Source organism: Budorcas taxicolor, chromosome 12, assembly GCF_023091745.1.
Source record: "Budorcas taxicolor isolate Tak-1 chromosome 12, Takin1.1, whole genome shotgun sequence".
In the NCBI taxonomy this organism is placed as follows: Eukaryota; Metazoa; Chordata; class Mammalia; order Artiodactyla; family Bovidae; genus Budorcas; species Budorcas taxicolor.
In genome coordinates, this window is record NC_068921.1 from 31,752,535 (window position 1) to 31,772,743 (window position 20,209).

The 20,209-nt window shown below is 43.0% G+C and overlaps 1 protein-coding gene across 2 annotated transcripts in view; it reads left to right on the forward strand.

Moving 5' to 3' along the window:
- The window catches only part of FLT1 (fms related receptor tyrosine kinase 1), a 207,153-nt gene that overhangs the window by 116,094 nt on the left and 70,850 nt on the right, over positions 1 to 20,209 (forward strand). For both annotated transcript variants that reach the window (XM_052649905.1, XM_052649906.1), the window contains 2 exons: positions 3,331 to 3,639; positions 8,604 to 8,750. In XM_052649905.1, the coding sequence (XP_052505865.1) occupies positions 3,331 to 3,639; positions 8,604 to 8,750 (456 nt within the window). The remainder of the gene's footprint in view (positions 1 to 3,330; positions 3,640 to 8,603; positions 8,751 to 20,209) is intronic.

Here is a 20,209-nt window from a genome sequence, read left to right on the forward strand (position 1 = left end):
ACACACAAACCTTTCCAGTCACCACTCATTATCTAGAGAATGCTATTTCTGTTCTCCAGTAGAAGTCAAGTCTTCCCTGCTGCCACCTGCAAAAGGAGAAGACACCTTTCCTCCTTTTAACTTCTATACTTCTCTCTCGTCATGAACTTCATTCATTGGTTTGATCCAGTCAAGTCAAAATGGCCAGCCCCAAGTGTGCACCTTTGTAAATACAGTCCTCTATCATCTAACCCTGGGTAGAATGTCTGTTCTGAGCAAAGGTGAGTCTTCTCCATGCCATCTCCTAAGACGCTGTGGATGTGATCACGTGTCAGATGCATGAGTATGAGTTGGTTCTGCTGCTGACTGGACTGATTCCACTACAGATCCTTAAGTGTGGGAAGATTGCTTGTTTTCACTTGGAGAGTCAGAAGGCAGACCTGCTTTCTTAGGTCTGTTTTTGTACTCAGGCTGAAAAAAATTGACATGAATTAAGGGGAGAAATCCCTCTGGATTCATTAACTAGTTTAGGACATCTTATTTACCATCTCCCATGTGTCAAAAAAGAACAGCAGAGGGGCTGTCCTGAGAAATAGATCATTTCTAAGCACTGTCTGACAGCATAAACCAAGCCAGCCTCTCCACAGGGTCTCTCGCCTGAGAAACAGACCTGAAAGCTGCCTTGGTGCTTCTCTCTTCCTGTGTGTGTGTTTTTGCTGTTTTGCTGGCACTCAGCATGACTGTGGGTGTGTTAGCAATTACTGAGGCTCAAACAGGAACAGCCCGGCCTTATCTCCCTGGCTTCCCAATGTCACTAAATGCATTTTATTTTGAGATTCCTGGTGGTGCTTGGCAAAGATAAACAAAATCTTCCATCAGGAAACCTGTGAGCTATTTCCACAGGAAGTTTCAAATCACTAAAGTAAATAGAAACTCTCGACATGATCTCAATGGTGTTACTTCGGCCCTCTTGGGTCCTAACCACAAGGATGAGACTTGGTAAATGGACACTCGCCGACTTTTGAGAAATGAGTGGATCGCAACCAGGGCATGAGACTTCGGTCCTGGTATGTGTGTAAAAGTTGATGGCTGATGGTTTACTCCTCATGCTGGGAAAGTGTCCCAAATATAAAAAGATGCTGAATTCAAGGGGCTATTTCTGACACCTTATTGTTATGTTAAAAGAAAAAAAAAGGACTGTCAGCTGGTTCTGCCTCTTCTGGCAAATTCTTAGGTTTTTTTAATTTTAAAAGCAGACAAACCCATGGTGCCTCCTCTCTCTCCCTTCATTGACGGCTTCATAAACCACTGCTACCCCCATCCTGGCTCCCAGGTTTCAGATGAATACTTTGGCATTTCTTCAGTCGTGACACTTTATAATAAAGCCAAAGCCCAGAAAAATCAGAAAAACAAGCAAAGTGAGATTTAGGAAAGAGTTGATATGATATCTAATTTTGGACTATTGTCCCCTTAAGGTTTAAAGGTTTCTTTATAGCTTTGTGTGCAAAGGATAATAATAATAATAGCATAACATAGTGCTTTTCATCTTCAAAGTTCTTTGTGAAATGTTGGCGACAATTCTTTGCTCGAGTGCAGATATGCCGCTAGTCACAAGCAATGGAAAGGTTTTGAGAGCAGGCCAGTTCAGGGCCAGGAACCAATGATTTTCTAAAGTTGTCAGGTGAGATGGTCCAAAAGGAGATGAAGGAACTGTCAGCATAGAAGCCAAATGATGGTCCAGGTTAAGAAAGCTGAGGAGGGAAGCTGTGAGGTGTGGCTAGAGGGGACAAGAGGATGGAAATGAAGGTTTGCTGGGAATCGTCGCTGGAGAAAATACCTTTTAATGATGTAGCCCCTTTAGGAAACTGTATAATGTTGTTTTCTTTAAGTGGATATAGTGTATGTGTATTTGGTTCAAGAATTTTTCTGTTTTTTTTTTTTTTTTTTACCTACCTTGGCATGCAGGATCTTAGCTCTCCTCCTAGGGATCCAGCCCATCCCCCCTGCAGTGGAAGTGCAGAGTCTTAACCACTGGGCCACCAGTGTGTGTGTTAATTGCTCATTCGTGTCCGACTCTTTGCAACCCCATGGGCTGAAGCTCGTGAGGTTCCTATGTCCGTGGGATTCTCCAGGCAAGAACACTGGAGTGGGTTGCCATTCCCTTCTCCAGGGGATCTTCCCGTCCCAGGGATCGAACACGCGTCTCCTTGTGTTGCAGGCAGTCTGAGCCACTGGGGAGCCAAAGAAGTCCCTTAATATGTTTTTGAGAGCAAGTCTGATTTAGAAACCATCCGCCCCCAACTCTGTGCACTCTGGCAACTTTCCCAAATTACTTGTCTGCATTTTCAGAAGAACTCTTGCTCTTTTATGTTAAGTAGAAGTGGAGTGATGACCAAAGTGAAGTGAAAGTCGCTCAGTTGTGTCCGACTCTTTGCAACCCCATGGACTATACAGTCCATGGTATTCTCCAGGCCAGAATACTGGAGTGGGTAGCCTTTCCCTTCTCCAGGGGATCTTCCCAATGCAGGGATCAAGCCCAGGTCTCCCACATTGCAGGCAGATTCTTTACCAGCTGAGCCATCAGGGAAGCCCAAGAATACTGGAGTGGGTAGCCTATCTCTTCTCCAGCGGATCTTCCCGACCCAGGAATTGAACCAGGGTCTCCTGCATTGCAGGTGGATTCTTTACCAACTGAGCTATCAGGGAAGCCCCTAAGTTAAGTAGAACAATCACCATAAATGGGTACCTGAGCAGGATAGCTGGCTCCCTTTGGCCCCTTGGTACCAGCAAAAAGCAGAGGAATGTTGGGCCAGCCCAGCTAGGGAAGGATGCTGTCAGTTCAAAGTGTAGGATTAAAGTGTTGACTGGAGTCTCCTAGCTCCAGCCTGGGACTTCCTGTCTCCTTCACAACTTAGTTAAGTAAATTTGCCTATCAAAGCACCTGTGGTTTCTTTTCTAGCACAAACTCCTCTTAGATCCCTTCTCTATCTTGCCCATTTGCCAGGAGGAGTTCTGTACATGATAGAGCAATGGGTTATCATCCCAAGTTATAAAAAAGCATTCCACTAAGCAATATTTGGTAAATAAACATACCCTCCTAAGAATGTCCTATTTTGCATTTCCTGCCTCACTTTGATGGAGCAAATTGAGTTGGTTCCTACCTGCCACATCTGATCAGTTCCCTTAAAAAAAAAAAAAAAAAAAGATAAATACCATCCTTGTAATGCTGATGCTGAGACCATTTGTGCAGGGACAGTTCTTAAGATCCTTGACTATCTTGTGATGAGATACAGTCTCAGGTTGAGACACTGATTTTCTGATGAACTCAAGCCCTTTGTTCTCATTTTCCAGATGTGCCCCATGGATTTCAGGTGAGCTTGGACAAAATGCCTGCGGAAGGAGAGGACCTGAAGCTGTCTTGCACGGTGAGCAAGTTCTTGTACAAAGACATTACCTGGATTTTGCTGCGGACAGTGAACAACCAGACCACGCAACAGAGCATCAGCAAGCAAAAGACGCCTGTCATGAAAGAGCACTCCATGACATTCAACCTCGTCATCAAGAACGCCTCCCTGGAAGACTCAGGCACCTATGCCTGCCGAGCTAGGAACATATACACAGGGGAAGAAATCCTCCAGAAGAAAGAAGTGATCATTAGAGGTGAGCACTGCAACAAAAAGGCTGTTTTCTCTCGGATCTCCAAATTTAAAAAAAGCACAAGGAATGATTGTACCACACAAAATAATGTAAAACATTAAAGGATTCATTACCAAGTAACAGTTGTCTCATATCATCTTGATTTATTGTCACTGTTGCTCATTTTCCGGCTCAGAGGAGAAGCTCCTCCCAAAATGAGTTTGGCGATGATAGGAGTAACAATGAGCCCGCCTGGGGCCCCCAGCTTGGGGCGCCCCGTTTGGGCCAAAGGGGTCCGCTCTCTGGGGCCGACCCAGTGCACGTTTGGATTTGGAGGTTCTGTTGTGTTTTGCTCTTTGCTGTCTTCTCCCGCCTGATAAACGACAACTGGGGACTGACCCTTTCCTTCCACTTTAATGCCCACCCCTTTTTATGTTCATGCTTCCAAGCTGCCAACCTGAATAATTTAAACAGATGCTGGTGTCTACCAAAGATGGACATGGATATCGGTTCACTGGCCAGCCCAGAACTAGGGACACTTGAACTGGAGACTCTGTCGGACCTCTGCCGGACTTTATTTCCTGCTGTTGCCTCTGCTCTTTGATTTGTAAATAGCACCTGGATGATAGCAAGTTATAATGCTTATTTATTTGAAGATGCTTTTTTTTTTATATATGTTAAGCACATTAATTTTAAACTGGAGCGTCTAAGATGGTCCCCAGAGGTGCAAGGTGTTGGGATAATTCAGAGGTCTTAAAGCTTTATCACAGTGTGAATTACAAAAGTCCACTCAGGCCAAGCCCAGTTCTCTCCTGCGATTCCAGTATCTAGTCAACTAGTCCAGTGGGCTCCCTCCTCACTGCCCCTGAGTGGACCACATAGCCATTGACAGCAGCTGAACAAAAAGTGGATCACACCTTCGTTTTCAATATTCTTGTTCCTGGTGAAAGAACTTTACCCTGTTCGATGGATGCCATTCAACGGTGTGCCATAATCAATTTATCAAGAAAATAAAGGCTATTGTGACCAGAGGTTTAATGCATTTTCTTAAACGTCAATCTCAACTTTGTCCATCCAAAAAAAAAAAAGTCCACTTCCCTCATATGCAAATGTTAATAGGGGTTATTTTTCCCCTGGGGATTAATGGTAAAACTACAGAAGCAGGACTCAAGAGTCATTCTAAAACGTATCCCATTTTCTAATCCAGAGAGATTTGTAATCTCTTGTTTACAGCTTGCATTTGAGGGGAAAGTGACTTTTTCACCAATTTCATATGCATTGTTCTGTTGTTTTCATTTATGATTGATCATTGCCTGTGACTTGCCTGAACTACTGGAAAGCAAATTCTAATGACCAAAATAGCCAAGGCTGAGAGCAGCGGTGGCTGGACTGGGTAGTAAGTAGGAGGTGTCAGCATGACAGCTCCTGAGGCTTGGGAACTCACCAGACTGTTTCCTCCTTTAGGTAGCAAGCTCTGTCCCACGGCTAAACTTGTCTTTCACGTGGGAATTGCTTTTGTCAGATGTGAAGGAGTAAACAATAGCTTTTCCCCAGATTGCCACTTTCGTGGAGCCCCAAATGCTTTGAAAACAATTAGCAACCTGGAAGTTGTCAGCCCAAAGGAAAGAATAATCAATTGTATCTGGAAATTTTACCTATGGCTCTTTAGCCTGGCGAATTGTTCATTATAAGTCAGTGTGTTCCTCCAGGAAACAGTGCCTTAGTGCCGTAGGACTTGGGGGAGGGGGGTGCTCAGTTTTTTTTAATAAAGCTGAAAAAGCAAATGAAAAAACATGGTGAATTGGACATGCAGAACCGATCATTTCCCGGGTAGAGGAAGGACATAGTATTTTACAAAGGATGATGTCAAGAATCCCTTAGAGTAATGAATCCTTCCAGAGAGTTTCTAAAAGAAAAAATATGATTGGGTGGGTTTTGACTTTTGTCCATTTGTCTTCTGGGTGTGGCATACGGGTAGGGGAGGAGAACAAGAAAGAACAAGGAGCCTGCTGTGGAGAATGACTGAGACAGAGTAGAGGGTGTGAGGCTGGTTCCTCAGGCCCCTTTCCAGATGGAGAAGATAAACCACTTATTTGTGGGACCCAGCAGATCTCTGGGGCACAGATGCTGAGAAGGAAAAGGACCTGGTGGGGTGCTATCTTTGGCTACTGATAACCAGCAGAAATATTCTTTTCATCCTGGTTTTCTCCATGTGAAGGGATCTTCTCCCTTTCATTAAATTTTGGAGAGCAGCTATCTGTTTCCATCAAATAACTCAGGTTTAAAAATATGGGTGCAGGGTACCTTTTCTCTATTTAAAAATGCCGAAATAGATGACTATAAAGTGGGAATTGACTAAAAAAAGGAGAGAGAGATTCCTTGGTTGATTTAGGCCATTTAGAAACTTGCCAAAAATGAGACTTTGCACCTAGGAGAAAATTTTTTTTTTCAAACATGGGTACAGAGGAAAAACTCCTCATACTGTATGTTTCAGACATGTTGATGTGAACTCTGTATTTAGCTGAGAGTCCTCTGCTCATACTTCCATCTTCGTGCTACTTCTTGTCTGATGTTCGTTTGGTTCAGAGAGGGCTTTGGGGAGCTGTGCGTGACGTTTATGTTAAAATGTTCTCTTTCGTATAAACAGTGTTTTCAAACACACCTGTCAGGGAAGCCAGATCCTGTCTGTGCTGTTGATGGTTCCAGTTTGTAGCCATGAAAATAATCTGGGTGTGACGGGCCATGTATTCAGGCTTCCTTTTTAGAATAAGACCTATGGATAATGATGGATTATTTTTTCATATTTAGTGCCTGGGAAATAGTAAATGTGCGGGAGGAAGCCGCTACAAGTATAACCCAGTGATCTGGGTCTGTTCTGGGTTTTAAATGAGATGTGTCATACTTGGCTGTAAAATATGTGAAATAGTAATATGATGCTGTTCTTTATTATCTTGTCATGTTTCACTGATATGTCTGGGGTCCTGATTGTAAAAAACGTCAAAATTGTAACGATCGAGCATGTAAAAGTTATCAAAGTGGAAGAGTTTGATACATGGCTGCGTTAAGCTACTTGACAGAGCGGACAGAATGTAAACCCAGAAATATACAGAATGTAAACCCAGAAATATTAAAATGAGTCTGCACGACAGACTAGGAGAACTGCACTAAAACAGGTCAAAGGATGGTTGCTGTTATGCATTTCACACTCTATTTGAAGAGTCGATACATTAGCACTCCTTCAGTTCTTTTTGCCTTCAGATTTCATTTTGTATAAAATGAGAAAAGGCTAATAATCATAAGCTATGGAAATCCAAACTGAATGAGAAATCTGTTTCTTCTAACAGACAGCCACCCTGCCACGTCATGCTGTGTCAACATGTTATCAGAGTCATTTAGTAACATACTTTTTAACCTGAGATTTCTCAGCTGCTCTAATGAATGCTCATACAGAGTCTCCCTGCAGGAATAAAATCAGAAAGGAGTGGGGACTCAGCAGAGTTCTGCAGGGACATGGAATCAAAGCCATTCTTTGCAAGGTGTCATCTCAGAGCATTGTGGGTCAGGAAGATCTGCTGGAGAAGGGACAGGCTACCCACTCCAGGACTCTTGGGCTTCTCTGGTGGCTCAGACAGTAAGGAATCTGCCTACAATGCAGGAGGCCTTCAATCCCTGGGTCGGGAAGATCCCCTGGAGGAGGGCATGGCAACCCACTCCAGTATTCTAGCCTGGAGAATTCTGTGGACAGAGGAGCCTGGCGGGCTACAGTCCATGGGGTTGCAGAGAGTCGGACGTGACTGAGCGACTAAGCGCACACACATACACACTGCTTTCACAGTGTTAGTTCAATGAGAGGAAGACATCAGAAATGGGCAGAGTCAGCGCAGAAACCAATCACACAAAATGTGTGAGTCATGCCAGAACTCTTTTGATTTATCTTCCCAGATGGGCAACAAGTGGTGGGGAGGATGGTTTGAGAGACTGGGAAAGATTATAGGAGCCAATTTTATCCTTCTATCTTGGAAGCTTGACTTACCAATCCAGCACCTGTCCAACTAGAATGTATACTCATCAGCAGGACTGACTCCATTAAAATAGAGACGCTGTACTCACGGGGCCTTGGGGTACTGCTGTTTCTGTGTGGGATTTTAGTGTTATAATGTATTGCCTCCTAATGTATTCAATTCATTTTGTTGTACTATATTGGTTGGCGTTTTATTAAAATAAATTGTATTGTATCATATTTGTATGTTTTAAGAGAAAGTAATATAAAATACATTATTTGTGCTATTATATAGTACAAAAACTACACATCTGTGCCTCTGTCTCTTGAATTAATCCTTTGGTTGTTTGCACTGGGGAAGGGATTGGAGGAAGGAAACACTCCTAATAAAAAGTTTTCAAAGTTCAAGAAATTCTCCTGTTTGGTCTGCTACCTTACAGTTTAGGTTACTGACTGCTGAGAGACACAAGCATGCCTTCCCATGTTAGTAAGATGCAAAAATGCACAGTTAGATTAGCTCATCACTATCATGTGAATAAAACACAAAAAATGCAAAATTCAGTTAGCTCATCACTGTAACTCCCTGCATATATGTAAAAATTCACTGCCAGCCATATCCAAAATTATGTCTGTTTCCTTTTTAGTTCCTAAAATATCATGCAAAAATCTGTAAATTTTAGAGAAAAAAAAAAAAAAAGCTCTCAAAGAAAGGAAGGAAACTAGCTGGCCAGGCAAAAACCTTGATACTGAAATCTAAAAATACAAAACTGAGTGCTTGATTTTCCTCTGTGTTTTAACAGATTTCAGTTTATTGCAGTAACTTACGAGGAAGCGGTAGGCTAACCACAGGAAAAATGGAGGGAACAAAATATGAATGAACACTTACAGCTGAGTCTTGCTGCTTTTCCATCTGCAAAGTGTCGATATGCATATATAACGAAAGAATGAGACCTGCGAGTAACAACAATTCCCTTTCTTTATCCACTAGATCAGGAAGCACCCTACCTCCTGCGAAACCTCAGTGACCGCACAGTCGCCATCAGCAGTTCGACGACTCTAGATTGTCATGCTAATGGCGTCCCAGAGCCTCAGATAACCTGGTTTAAAAACAACCACAAAATACAGCAAGAACCTGGTAAGAGACTTTTTTTGTTGAGTTTCCTCTCTCTCCTTAGCCTCTTAAAATCCCTATAGCTTTCTTCCAGGATGTCTAAAGCTGCTGATAGAACTGCAAAAATCCTATTTGAGCTCTGATTCATGGTTAAGCCACTTCCAGGGAAGGATACTGAAATCAGTTCTTATATAGACCATATTACTAAGCCCATAGAAAGTCTTTCAGAGTCTGCTTTAAATTAGGCATTCAGGGGATTGCCTGGTGGTCGAGTGGTTAGGATTCAGCTTTCACTGCCTGGGGGCCTGGGTTTGATCCCTGGTCTGGGAGCTAAGACCCCACAAGCTGCCAAAAACAATAGAAATAAAAAATTGTGCATTCAGAAAATGGTAAGAGCCACTCAGAAAATGTTTCAGTTCATCTGGACAACAGGGAAAAGTGAGAAGTTAGTTCCTCCAGTTTGAGGTAAAGCAGAGCTTTGACTGCCTGGCATAGTTTAAGTTCAGAGTAGATTTATAATCTCCTTAGTTCACTGATACTGATTTCAACAATTTGGTTTAAAAAATATTTAAAATTATATTTTGGAATACTGATAAAAAAAAAAAAAAAAACCCATTTAAACTGATGGTCGTTTGTTGATCTTCTTTCAACAAAAAAAGCTAGACTTAAATCCACAAGTATAAACATTATCTGTTGTATGTCTCGTGATTCCCTAGTTAAATAAGATTTATAAAGATTTTTTTATGTGGACCTTTTTTTTTTTAAGTCTTTATTGAATTTGTTACAATGTTCCTTCTGTTTCCTTTTTTTTTATGTTTTGGTGTTTTGGCCATGGGTCCTGTGCAATCTTAGCTTTCCAGCCAGGGCTCAAACCAATGCCCTGGCATTGGAAGTAGGGTCTTAACCACTGAACTGCCAGGGAAGTCCCTTAAATAAAATTAAAATGAACTTATTTCTAATTTTGACTAGGAATTACATTTATAGTAAAGATAAACTTGCCATTTATTTGCAACCTCCCAACAACCTAATTCAAACATTGGCAATGCGGAATCCTCCTTCCATGAGAATCCTCTACTCAAAATGAAATCTGTTTGTGTTTGATGCACAGGAAAAGGTTCTGGTAGAACGTCACCAATTTTAAGGTATCTACAAATATCTTAGAGAGGCCGGACACCAAGCAGGTCCAAAACTGATCACATCACATGATTCTTCTCCTCTTGTATAGACACCGTGTATCCATCATCCACACCAAAGGTGGTCCACCTTCTTCCCCCTCTTCCTCTGATCCATCAGGCTGAGCAGATTGTACAAAATATGAACCGTTTCTGCTTCCCTCTTGTCAGTCTCCTGGTTCAGGTGTTCACTTGGACATTTGCAGGCGTCTCCTAACTGGTCTCCCTACCTCTCTTCTCTCTTTGCATCTTTTTTGCCACCCAGTTGCCTAAAATGTCACATCTCTGTTCCAAGTCCTCCACTGGCTCTCCATCGCAAGATCAAGTTCAAGCATCTGACAAGGAAGGCCCTCCACAGTGGTCCCTGCCTGCTCCACACAGCTGTATGCTCCCCTGCCTTGAACGCTACATTCTAGCAACTGTCACGCTCTTGACACATGACATGTGTTACACTGCTTCAAACTCTATGCTTTGTTTGCTCCTGTGTCCCCTCTGCCTGGTGTGTCTTCATGGAAGCCTGACCCATCCCTTCAGATGCAGATTGGGTGTTTTCCCACCAGAAAGCCTTACTCAACACCTGCAAAGAGAAGGCAGGTCCTCCAAGAGTCTTTATTATCCTGGAGTATTTCTGTTCTCTTCCTGAGCCATTTTATAGTCATCAGTTCATGTGAGTCTGTATTACCCACACAGATTGCTACTGACCCCTTCCTGTACTGTATCATGTTGTCTTCCTCTATGTTTATCATCATATCATGCCCTCATCCTGAAGACAGTGTCTTTCATGTTATTTGTATCTTGTCTTTTTTTCCTCCAAACCTGTCGGAGTGGTTGGCAATCCATAAATGTTCCATGAATGAATGAATGGAGTGGTTTTCAACAAATCTCATTCTATCCTTAGCGAGCTCACTTGGTAGCACAAATGCCTAGACTTTGGGTGGTGGGGGGAGAGGCTTCATCATAGAATTTTTAAAGCTAAAGGGACTTTCGGACTGTCTTGAGTTCCATTTGGAGAATAGAAAATGTAGGTGCAAAGAGGCAAAGTGACACGCTACTGAGAAGGATAGTTTCACATTTACATTACTATGTGTAAAATTAGATTAACCAGTGGGAATTTGCTGTAAGACACAGTGAGCTCAAAGCTGGTGCCCTGTGACAACCTGGAGGGGTGGGATGGGCTGGGAGGTGGGAGGGAAGTTTAAGAGGGAAGGGACATACATATACCTATGACTGATACATGTTGATGTAGGGCAGAAACCAACACAATATTGTAAAGCAATTATCCTCCAATTAAAAAGAAAAAGAAAAAGGATAGTTTCAGAAAAAATTCATCCCTTGCAGTATTCTAACAAAATAAAAGGATGAATATGTGAATAAGGAAGCAACTTGGGAAGCAATGTCTGTATAGGCTCTCCTTAGACATTCGGAGTTCACATTAGTATTTTATTAAGGATCCAAAGAAGTCCTATACTGAAGAAATCAGGTGGGATTGTGGTTTCAAGTTCTGTGTTCCCCAAAGTGACTTGATCACAAAATATATTCCATATTTTATGAACTGTTATTATGAGATGTTGGATGATTCTTTGAAAGTAGTGAATTTGACTTAAATTCAGTTTTCATACTTTGGATATGGGTTAAAGAATTAGAGTTAAACCAATTTGAAAGCCCACAACCATTCTGGGATTAGAGGAGAGAAAATAAGTTATTACAAACAGAAAATATTAAGAGGGGTTGAGAGGGCTTGAACCTCCTGGGTCAGAGAATTTGGGAAACTTGCTTATACTTACTCTTTGAGCCTCTCTTTCCTTATGTATAAAATTGAGATAATACCAACCACATAGGAATGTAGTATGGTTTAAATGAGTTAATATAACTTGGTTGACCCACAGTCATGGCTTATACAGAAATTTATACAGAAATTGGCCCATGAGTTGACAGAATTTGTTAAATGGTATCAGAGGGTTAATGTCATCTCAAAAGTCAAATAACTTAACAAAAATGTATTCCTCACAACTGTTTCTAATCTTTCGAGGGCCAAAAGAAGCATGTCTATGAGTATAAAGAGTCTTATATAAATTATATGAAATCTTTCCTAAATATCATTCTAATATGCTATTGGGGTGGTGGGTTAGTCACTCAGTCGTGTCTGACTCTTTGTGACCCCATGGACTATAGCCTGCCAGGCTCCTCTGTCCGTGGGACTCTCCAGGCAAGAATACTGGAGCGGGTTGCTATGCCCTCCTCCAAGGGATCTTCCCAATCTGGGGATCGAGCCCATGTTTCCTGCATTATAGATGGTCTCCTGCATTGCAGGCTAATGCTCTGCTGCAGAGCCACCAGGGAAGACCAATATGCTATTATTAGCATTTATTGAGTTTGGCTACACTACGTTGTTGATTTTCTCTCTCTCTTCCTTTTATTCATGCTTTAAAACTACCGTAGCTTTTTGGAGAGGAATTTCTTAACTTTTCTGGGGGGAATCTCTTGCTTACATGTATATGGTGTTTGTAAAGTTTCATATGTAAGATTCCCATGTGAGGCAGCAAATTCAACAGCCAGTGCAACACACTCTTATGACTGTGACCCTGTTGTCCATGTGTATAGATAAGTGAAGATCACTGATAACCAGAGTGAACATCCTTGACTCACTGTTTGTTCCAAAGCTGATATCGAAAAACATCAAGATCACAGGCTGAAAAAGACTTGAGAACTAGTCCATCATAGCCTAAGCCTTTGAAAGCTCGACTGGGTTTTAGTAACCTGAGAATAAACTGTACTTCCATTAGACACTTGAGATGCCTCTTTTTATACCAAGCCTGGCAACTCAAAAAGAACTCATATACCGAGAGCATTTCAGTGACTTTGGATCATTGACAGGATCCAGCCCATTATCACTGTTTTTTTGTTAAATGACAACTTACTCGATTCCAAAAACAACAGAATTAAGGCTCTAGACAAGTGGGGATGAAATAGCTGGTGAGAGAAATGAGGGGAGGGCAACTTCTTCCCTAAGCATGCAGCCCAGGGAAGTGTGTTTTCAGGGGGCAGGAGGCCCTCTCCCTGGGGTACCCACGGGGCGGGCTTCCCACTGCCAGCTGCACGACCCGGCACAACCACAGGCTTTGCGGGGCCTGGACGGCATGCGCCCAGCCTGCTAACTTCCATCTACCCCACGGCCCCCGACAGCCTACCCTGGCTCCCTAACCTAGAAGACACCCCCGGCCTCTGGCCACCAGGGCCCCCTTTCACATCCAGTGGCACACATCATGCTGCTTTCTCTCCGAAGCCCGAGTTTATTCACAACCCACGCCACGTCGTACAGCACGTCACTCAGCTGTTCTCTGGTTTCATGTGTGACTGTCAAAACCTTTGAAGATATGCTATCTTTATAGGCCTTCCTTATCAAAAATAATAATAAAAATGTACTGAGTGCTCACCAGATACCCAAGGAGCTGTTAAGAGTTTACGAAAGTCTCATTTACCCTCCACGGCTGTCGACCAGCATCTGAGGCAGGTGCTGTTATCAGCCACATTTCCAGATCTGTTTTGACTTGACACACTCTTGTTAGGCGCCCGGTCCTCGTTGAAGCCCCTCACTAATATTGCTTTGTTTACTCCTCCCACCAGTTCTGTGGGGTTTGCTAAATTATCATGCCTGTTTGATGAGCTAAGGGATGAGGAAGCAGAAACATGGGAGAAATGACTAAGTGGTAGGGTTAGTGGGTAGCAGACCAAGCGTTAAACCAGAAGAGCAACTCTGACACCCAGACCCTGGATACAGATACACCATGTGGAGCTAAACACTAGTTCCCATCACTCAGAAGAGAATAGACAGACACTAGTTTTAAATGATCTTTTGGGCATAAGTCAGCATTGAAAACAAGGAAGATTTTCTCATTTCCAACTCTTAACGATTAGGCTTCCTAAAAACCTCACTGAATTTTTTAAATTTATTTTTAATGTAAAGCATATTAAAACCATTTCAAGCATTTTTTAAAAAGTGGACATGCCATATATAAAATTAAAAATTCTTTTGAACCAAAATCCAGTTACTTTTAAATCTCAGAAGGTCCAAAATTGATTCTGTATCAGCCTTACAGTCTTTTTACTCACGTAATAAAACATCATTAAGGCACTGTTTTGTGTCTGGTGCTGTGCTAAGCTCTGTGAATATAGCGCAGAACAGGAAAATGAAAATCAGAATAAGCACACATCTAACATAATAGTGTGTGTGTTTGAGTGAATACAACTTCTTCAAGCAGCAACCAGGTGTGTCCCTACTCACTGTCATAGGTCAATAGGCACCACAGTTAATGAGTCTAAAAACTGGAATAAGGTAAACTATTAAATCAAACAAGTAAAAATACATCTCCTTTGTGCTTTTAATTGAAATATTTTCATTTTGATTCCTAATGCTGAGCATACAGCAGGTTCTCAATCATCCATTTTTAGTGGAGTACATAGAATGGAAGAGAGATAAAGAGGAAATAAGAGAAAATACGTGATAAAGATTGGAGAACCTCCGAACTAGACCCAAGTCAGGAAGCAACTGGGAACAACTAGGAGGGATGGTAGGGTACAGAGTGTTGAAAGGAGGTGATTTGAGACATATTTCCTTTGAAGGGACAGGTGACCAAAGAATGGAGCTGCTAAAATGAGTATAATGTAAAGGACCAAACATGAAAGAAAAAGGTCCTGAGACAGGACCAGCGCCAGAACATCACTACAAGGACTCTAGGCTGGAGACATGTTCTCTTTGGCAGTGGCTCTTTTGAGGACCATTTGATTCTTAGCAGTCTACAGACAGGGAAGCTCCTTTAAGAAACATTCTTTCTGCTAGGCTCACCATATTTAGAGTTTGCACCCAGACTTGGAACAATGTTACAAAGTCACCTTGGAGAACTCCTGGTTCCCCCAGAGTGTCCTGGTGACCCCTGCACCTGCCTGCGGATGGGACTGGCAGTTACCCCAAATGATCAGAAAGTCCCCTTTCTAGCTCACACTCTTCCCAGATTCTCCAGTGAGGTTCTAAGATGTTTCATGCTGTGACAGCGAAGTAAGCACAAGAAGAGGGGCTGCTGGCTGGGGGCTTCGGAGTGACACCGTAAGGAATCAAGGTCGGTTTGCAAAGCCTAGGTGGCAGGAGGCAGGCCCAGCTTAGGGCTACACCAGCGTAAGCAAGAACCACCTCCCAAGTGGGGGCACAGAGAAAGTGGGGTTCCTGACAAGAGCCATGAACTGCTGAAAAAAGTACACTCTTCTCTAAAAATATTTCAGAGAACAGAAGGTGATAGTGACCTGTGATGCTGTTAGTAAAGCCCAAGAAACCATCATCAAAATCTCTAGGACCCTAGGCAAGGCATTTTCAGAATATTTTAAAATTAAAGCAGTAGGGTTCGAACCACAGAGTTTCAGTTCAGTTCACTCGGTCATGTCCGACTCTTTGCGACCCCCTTGACTGCAGCACGCCAGACTTCCCTGTCCATCACCAACTCCCAGAGCTTACTCAATCATGTCCATTGAGTCAGTGATGCCATCCAACCATCTCATCCTCTGTCGTCCCCTTCTCCTCCCACCTTCAATCATTCCCATCATCAGGATCTCTTCAAATGAGTCAGTTCTTCACATCAGGTGCCAAAATATTGGAGCTTCAGCTTCAGCATCAGTCCTTCCAATGAATATTCAGGATTGATTTCCTTTAGGATGGACTGGTTGGATCTCCTTGCAGTCCAAGGGACTCTCAAGAATCTTCTCCAACACCACAGGTCAAAAGCATCAATTCTTTGGCACTCAGCTGTCACATGACTACTGGAAAAACGATAGCTTTGACTAGATAGACCTTTGTTACTAAGAGTTTAGGGAGAATAAATTCCATCTTGAACGGACAGAGGCTGGAAGAGGAATCACTGATCAATACTCCTTCCTAAGTGAGATCTTGGTCACCAGAGTTATTTATCCAATGATCTATTGTTACCGTGTCGCTGATGCAAATCTCTGTACCCGTAAGCGATTATTTAAATCAAGGTGACTGACTGTCCTAGTACCCAGGGGACAGAATTACACCTGAAGCATAAAGTGGTTTTCATGGATCTGGGAGAGATGCTGAGGAAAAGTAGAGGAGAAAGGTGAACAAGGATGCTGATGCCGGGGGATGATAAACTGACTGTCACTCTCAAGCTGTTTCTGCTTTATTTCCTAGAACAAAATTCAGAAATGTCTATTAACCTTCCACAAAACTTATAGAGTAATTGCCTTTTCTTCCTCATGGAAATGTACCCTTATGGTGCAAAATAGGTTAAGAAACACTGCAGGAAAGAAATGAGGCCACGCTGCCCAGGCACACAGAAGGCAGTGAGTGGGGAGTGAGTAGGCTCTGTCACCTGACCTGAGCCAGTCAGTCAGTTCATGTGATCAGTGAAGCGGCTGTTTACGTCATCCCTTCCCCTTCCATCAGTGTCTCTAAAGTAAGGGGGTCTAGGTACCCAGACAGAGAAGGGCCAAGCCCTACTAGTAGACACCCCAGTAGCTCTTCTCCAAGAAGAACACTTCTGCTAGAATCTTCTCAGGGCTTGGTTTACTTGTATCTCTGACAACAATATAAGCTTAAAGGACATCCCTAAGATTGCTGGGAGAAATATCAATAACCTCAGATATGCAGATGACACCACCCTTATGGCAGAAAGTGAAGAGGAACTCAAAAGCCTCTTGATGAAAGTGAAAGAGGAGAGTGAAAAAGTTGGCTTAAAGCTCAACATTCAGAAAACGAAGATCATGGCATCTTGTCCCATCACTTCATGGGAAATAGATGGGGAAACAGTGTCAGACGTTATTTTTGGGGGCTCCAAAATCACTGCAGATGGTGATTGCAGCCATGAAATTAAAAGACGCTTACTCCTTGGAAGAAAAGTTATGACCAACCTAGATAGCATATTGAAAAGCAGAGGCATTGCTTTGCCAACAAAGGTCCATCTAGTCAAGGCTATGGTTTTTCCAGTGGTCATGTATGGATGTGAGAGTTGGACTGTGAAGAAGGCTGAGCGCCGAAGAATTGATACTTTCGAACTGTGGTGTTGGAGAAGACTCTTGAGAGTCTTGGACTGCAAGGTGATCCAACCAGCCCATTCTAAAGGAGATCAGTCCTGGGTGTTCTTTGGAAGGACTGATGCTGGGGCTGAAACTCCAGTACTTTGGCCACCTCATGCGAAGAGTTGACTCATTGGAAAAGACTCTGATGCTGGGAGGGATTGGGGGCAGGAGGAGAAGGGGACGACAGAGGATGAGATGGCTGGATGGCATCACTGACTCGATGGATGTGAGTCTGAGTGAACTCCAGGTGTTGGTGATGGACTGGGAGGCCTGGCGTGCTGCAATTCATGGGGTCGCAGAGAGTCGGACATGACTGAGCAACTGAACTGAACTGAATTACTAGCTAACATTCAGCTGCTTCAGTGAGACTGACACATGTACAGCAGTGGAGCTGTAGGGTTTACATCGAGAAAAGTAACATGACCTGTGAGTGGAGTCCCATTTTGAGCTGGAAATCAGTAGGAGTTATCATGGAGACTCAGTCCGACACCCTCAAATCTCTCTATCCTCGAGTTCCACCACATTTAGCTCTTTCTCATATGTACCTAGCATTGTGTCATATCCTAATGCTTGCCCCAAGGAAGACGACTTGGATGCCTCTTCCAGCGCATGTCCTCAGCCCCGTTCAGACCAGAAAAGCCTCCTGACAGCTCTTGGCCCCAGCCAGACCCAGCAGAGCACTCACACATGAGCCGGCACAGACTCACTCATGTGAACGAGAAGCCCCTGCTAGTTGTTTACTCTTTTGAAGTCCTCTTGAATGTTCAAGTGAAAAATTTGCAATGTAAGAAATGGGAAAAATCTTGCAAATGTGAGCATCACTTTAGAACAAACTCTCCCTTTAAAAAAAAAATGTGGTGAAATACATGTAACAAAAATTTTACTTTTTCCTTTAAAAGTGCCAAGTTCAGTGGCAGTAAGTATATTCACAAGCTTATACAACCATCACTATCTCATTTCAGAGCTTCTGTAGCACCTCAAACGGAAACCTCATACCATTAAAGCTCTTCCCTTCCCACTGTGAATTAACCTCCTCTTTTGATTCTTTCTGTGACCTCTTGGGACGCAAGGAACTGTCCTTTGAGCATGGCCGCAACCGGCAGCTTGTTTTGTCTGAAGAGAGCAGGCAATGTTTGAGAGACCAGTAGCAGAGAAAACGGAAGGGGGAGTAAGAAAAACAAAGAAGAGAGGAAGAAAGATGGGTGGGGGTGGAGGAGGACAGCTTCTCCCAGAGACCGGGAGGGGGCTGAACCTTGTCCAGGGTCACTAACTCTAAGACTAAGAGCTGTGGTCTGAGCTCCTGGAGTAGAAGGGGGTCTCCTTCCCCAATCCACATTTTCCCGCTTACACGGAAGCCTAGGTGATTATACAGAAGGAAAACTCAGATACTACCTGCCCTCCGTTTACTCCTCCAGCTCTTGCAAACTAATGAGATGAGGCTTTTCTACCTCACAAGTCCAGTATTTGCATGGAAACGCCTCCTTTCCCCAAGGAGGAACTTGAAACAGCTTACCCAGGATCTAAAGTGACACCCAACGATGCAGTGGGGGGTCACCACTCTACCCAGTACAATTAAGGAAAATATGCCAACAGATACATTCTCGGATAATCTAATCTGTGAGCTCAGCAAGATGAAATCACTGCTGAAAACGCCAAATCAAGGAAGTTCATTCCTCCTCCACCCACACTCAATCAAAACTTGATTTTCGTGTAATCTGCTACTAAGACATCTTACACAATAAGATTGTATATTAGTATAAGTAGCCATCTCATTCACTCAGTCATAATTCAACTATCATGAAAACTCACACACAGGAAACATACTATAAGTCATGCCCCAACCCTAACACACACACACACACACACACACACACGCCCCTTCTCTCTCTCTCTCCCCCTTCCTCCATAGGGACCAGTCTAACATACTATAAGTTGTGCCCCAACCCTAACACACACACACACACACACACACACACACACACACACACACACACACACACACACCTTCTCTCTCCCTCCTCCTCCCTCCATAGGGACCAGTCTAACATACTATAAGTCATGCCCCAACCCTAACACACACACACACACACACACACACACACACACGCCTTCTCTCTCTCTCCCCCTCCCTCCATAGGGACCAGTCTAACATACTATAAGTCATGCCCCAACCCTAACACACACACACACACACACACACACACACACACACACACACACGCACACACGCCCCTTCTCTCTCTCTCCCCCTCCCTCCATAGGGACCAGTCTCCTGATGGAATAAATTTTGGTTGTCCTTTTATTGCTTTAATCCAAATTTGTAAATTTTGGGGGACTTCCCTTGAAGACTCTGCACTTCCACTGTAGGGAATGCCAGGTCAATACCTGGCTGGGGAACTAAGATCCCATATGCCATGCAGCCTGGCCAAAAGAATTTTTTTTTTAATCGTAAACTGTGGGGAAGCATAAATCTGCTTTGCTTGCTTCAAAAATATTTCATCATCCTATCCATAGTCAGTATCATAAAGTTTTGCAGATGTACAAGTATTTGGATCTATATTGCTTTTAAACTTTCATTCAGTGGTTCTTTGCTGATAGTAAAGAGACCTACACCATTTCATTTTTGTAATAAAAAATTACTGTTATTTATTTTAACTAAATAAGTAGTACATGAATACTTTTAAATTGTAAGTGATCACATAATACCAAAATAGAATACACTATAAAATTGTCTCTTGGGGGAATTAACCCATGATAACTGTTTGATGTGTATTTTGTTAGATTTTTCCATTTCTTTACTTATATATGTGCCTTTATGCAAATATGCATGTGTGGGTGCTAAGTCGCTTTAGTCGTGTCCGACTCTTTGTGACCCCGTGGACTGTAGCCTGCCAGGCGCCTCTACCCATAGGATTCTTCCGGCAAGAACACTGGAGTGGGGGACTTCCCTGGTGGTCCAGTGGTTAAGACTTCACCTTCCGATGCAAGGGATGCAGGTTCAATCCCTGGCCAGGGAGCTAGGATCCCATATGCCTTACAGCCGGAAAACCAAAACATAAAACAGAAACAATATTCTAACAAATTCAATAAAGACTTTAAAAATGGTCCACATCAAAAAAATATTAAAAAAAAAAAAAAAAAGAATACTGGAGTGGGTTGCCATGCCCTCCTCCAGGGGATCTTCCGGACCCAGGGATCAAACCTGCATCTCTTATGTCTCCTGCATTG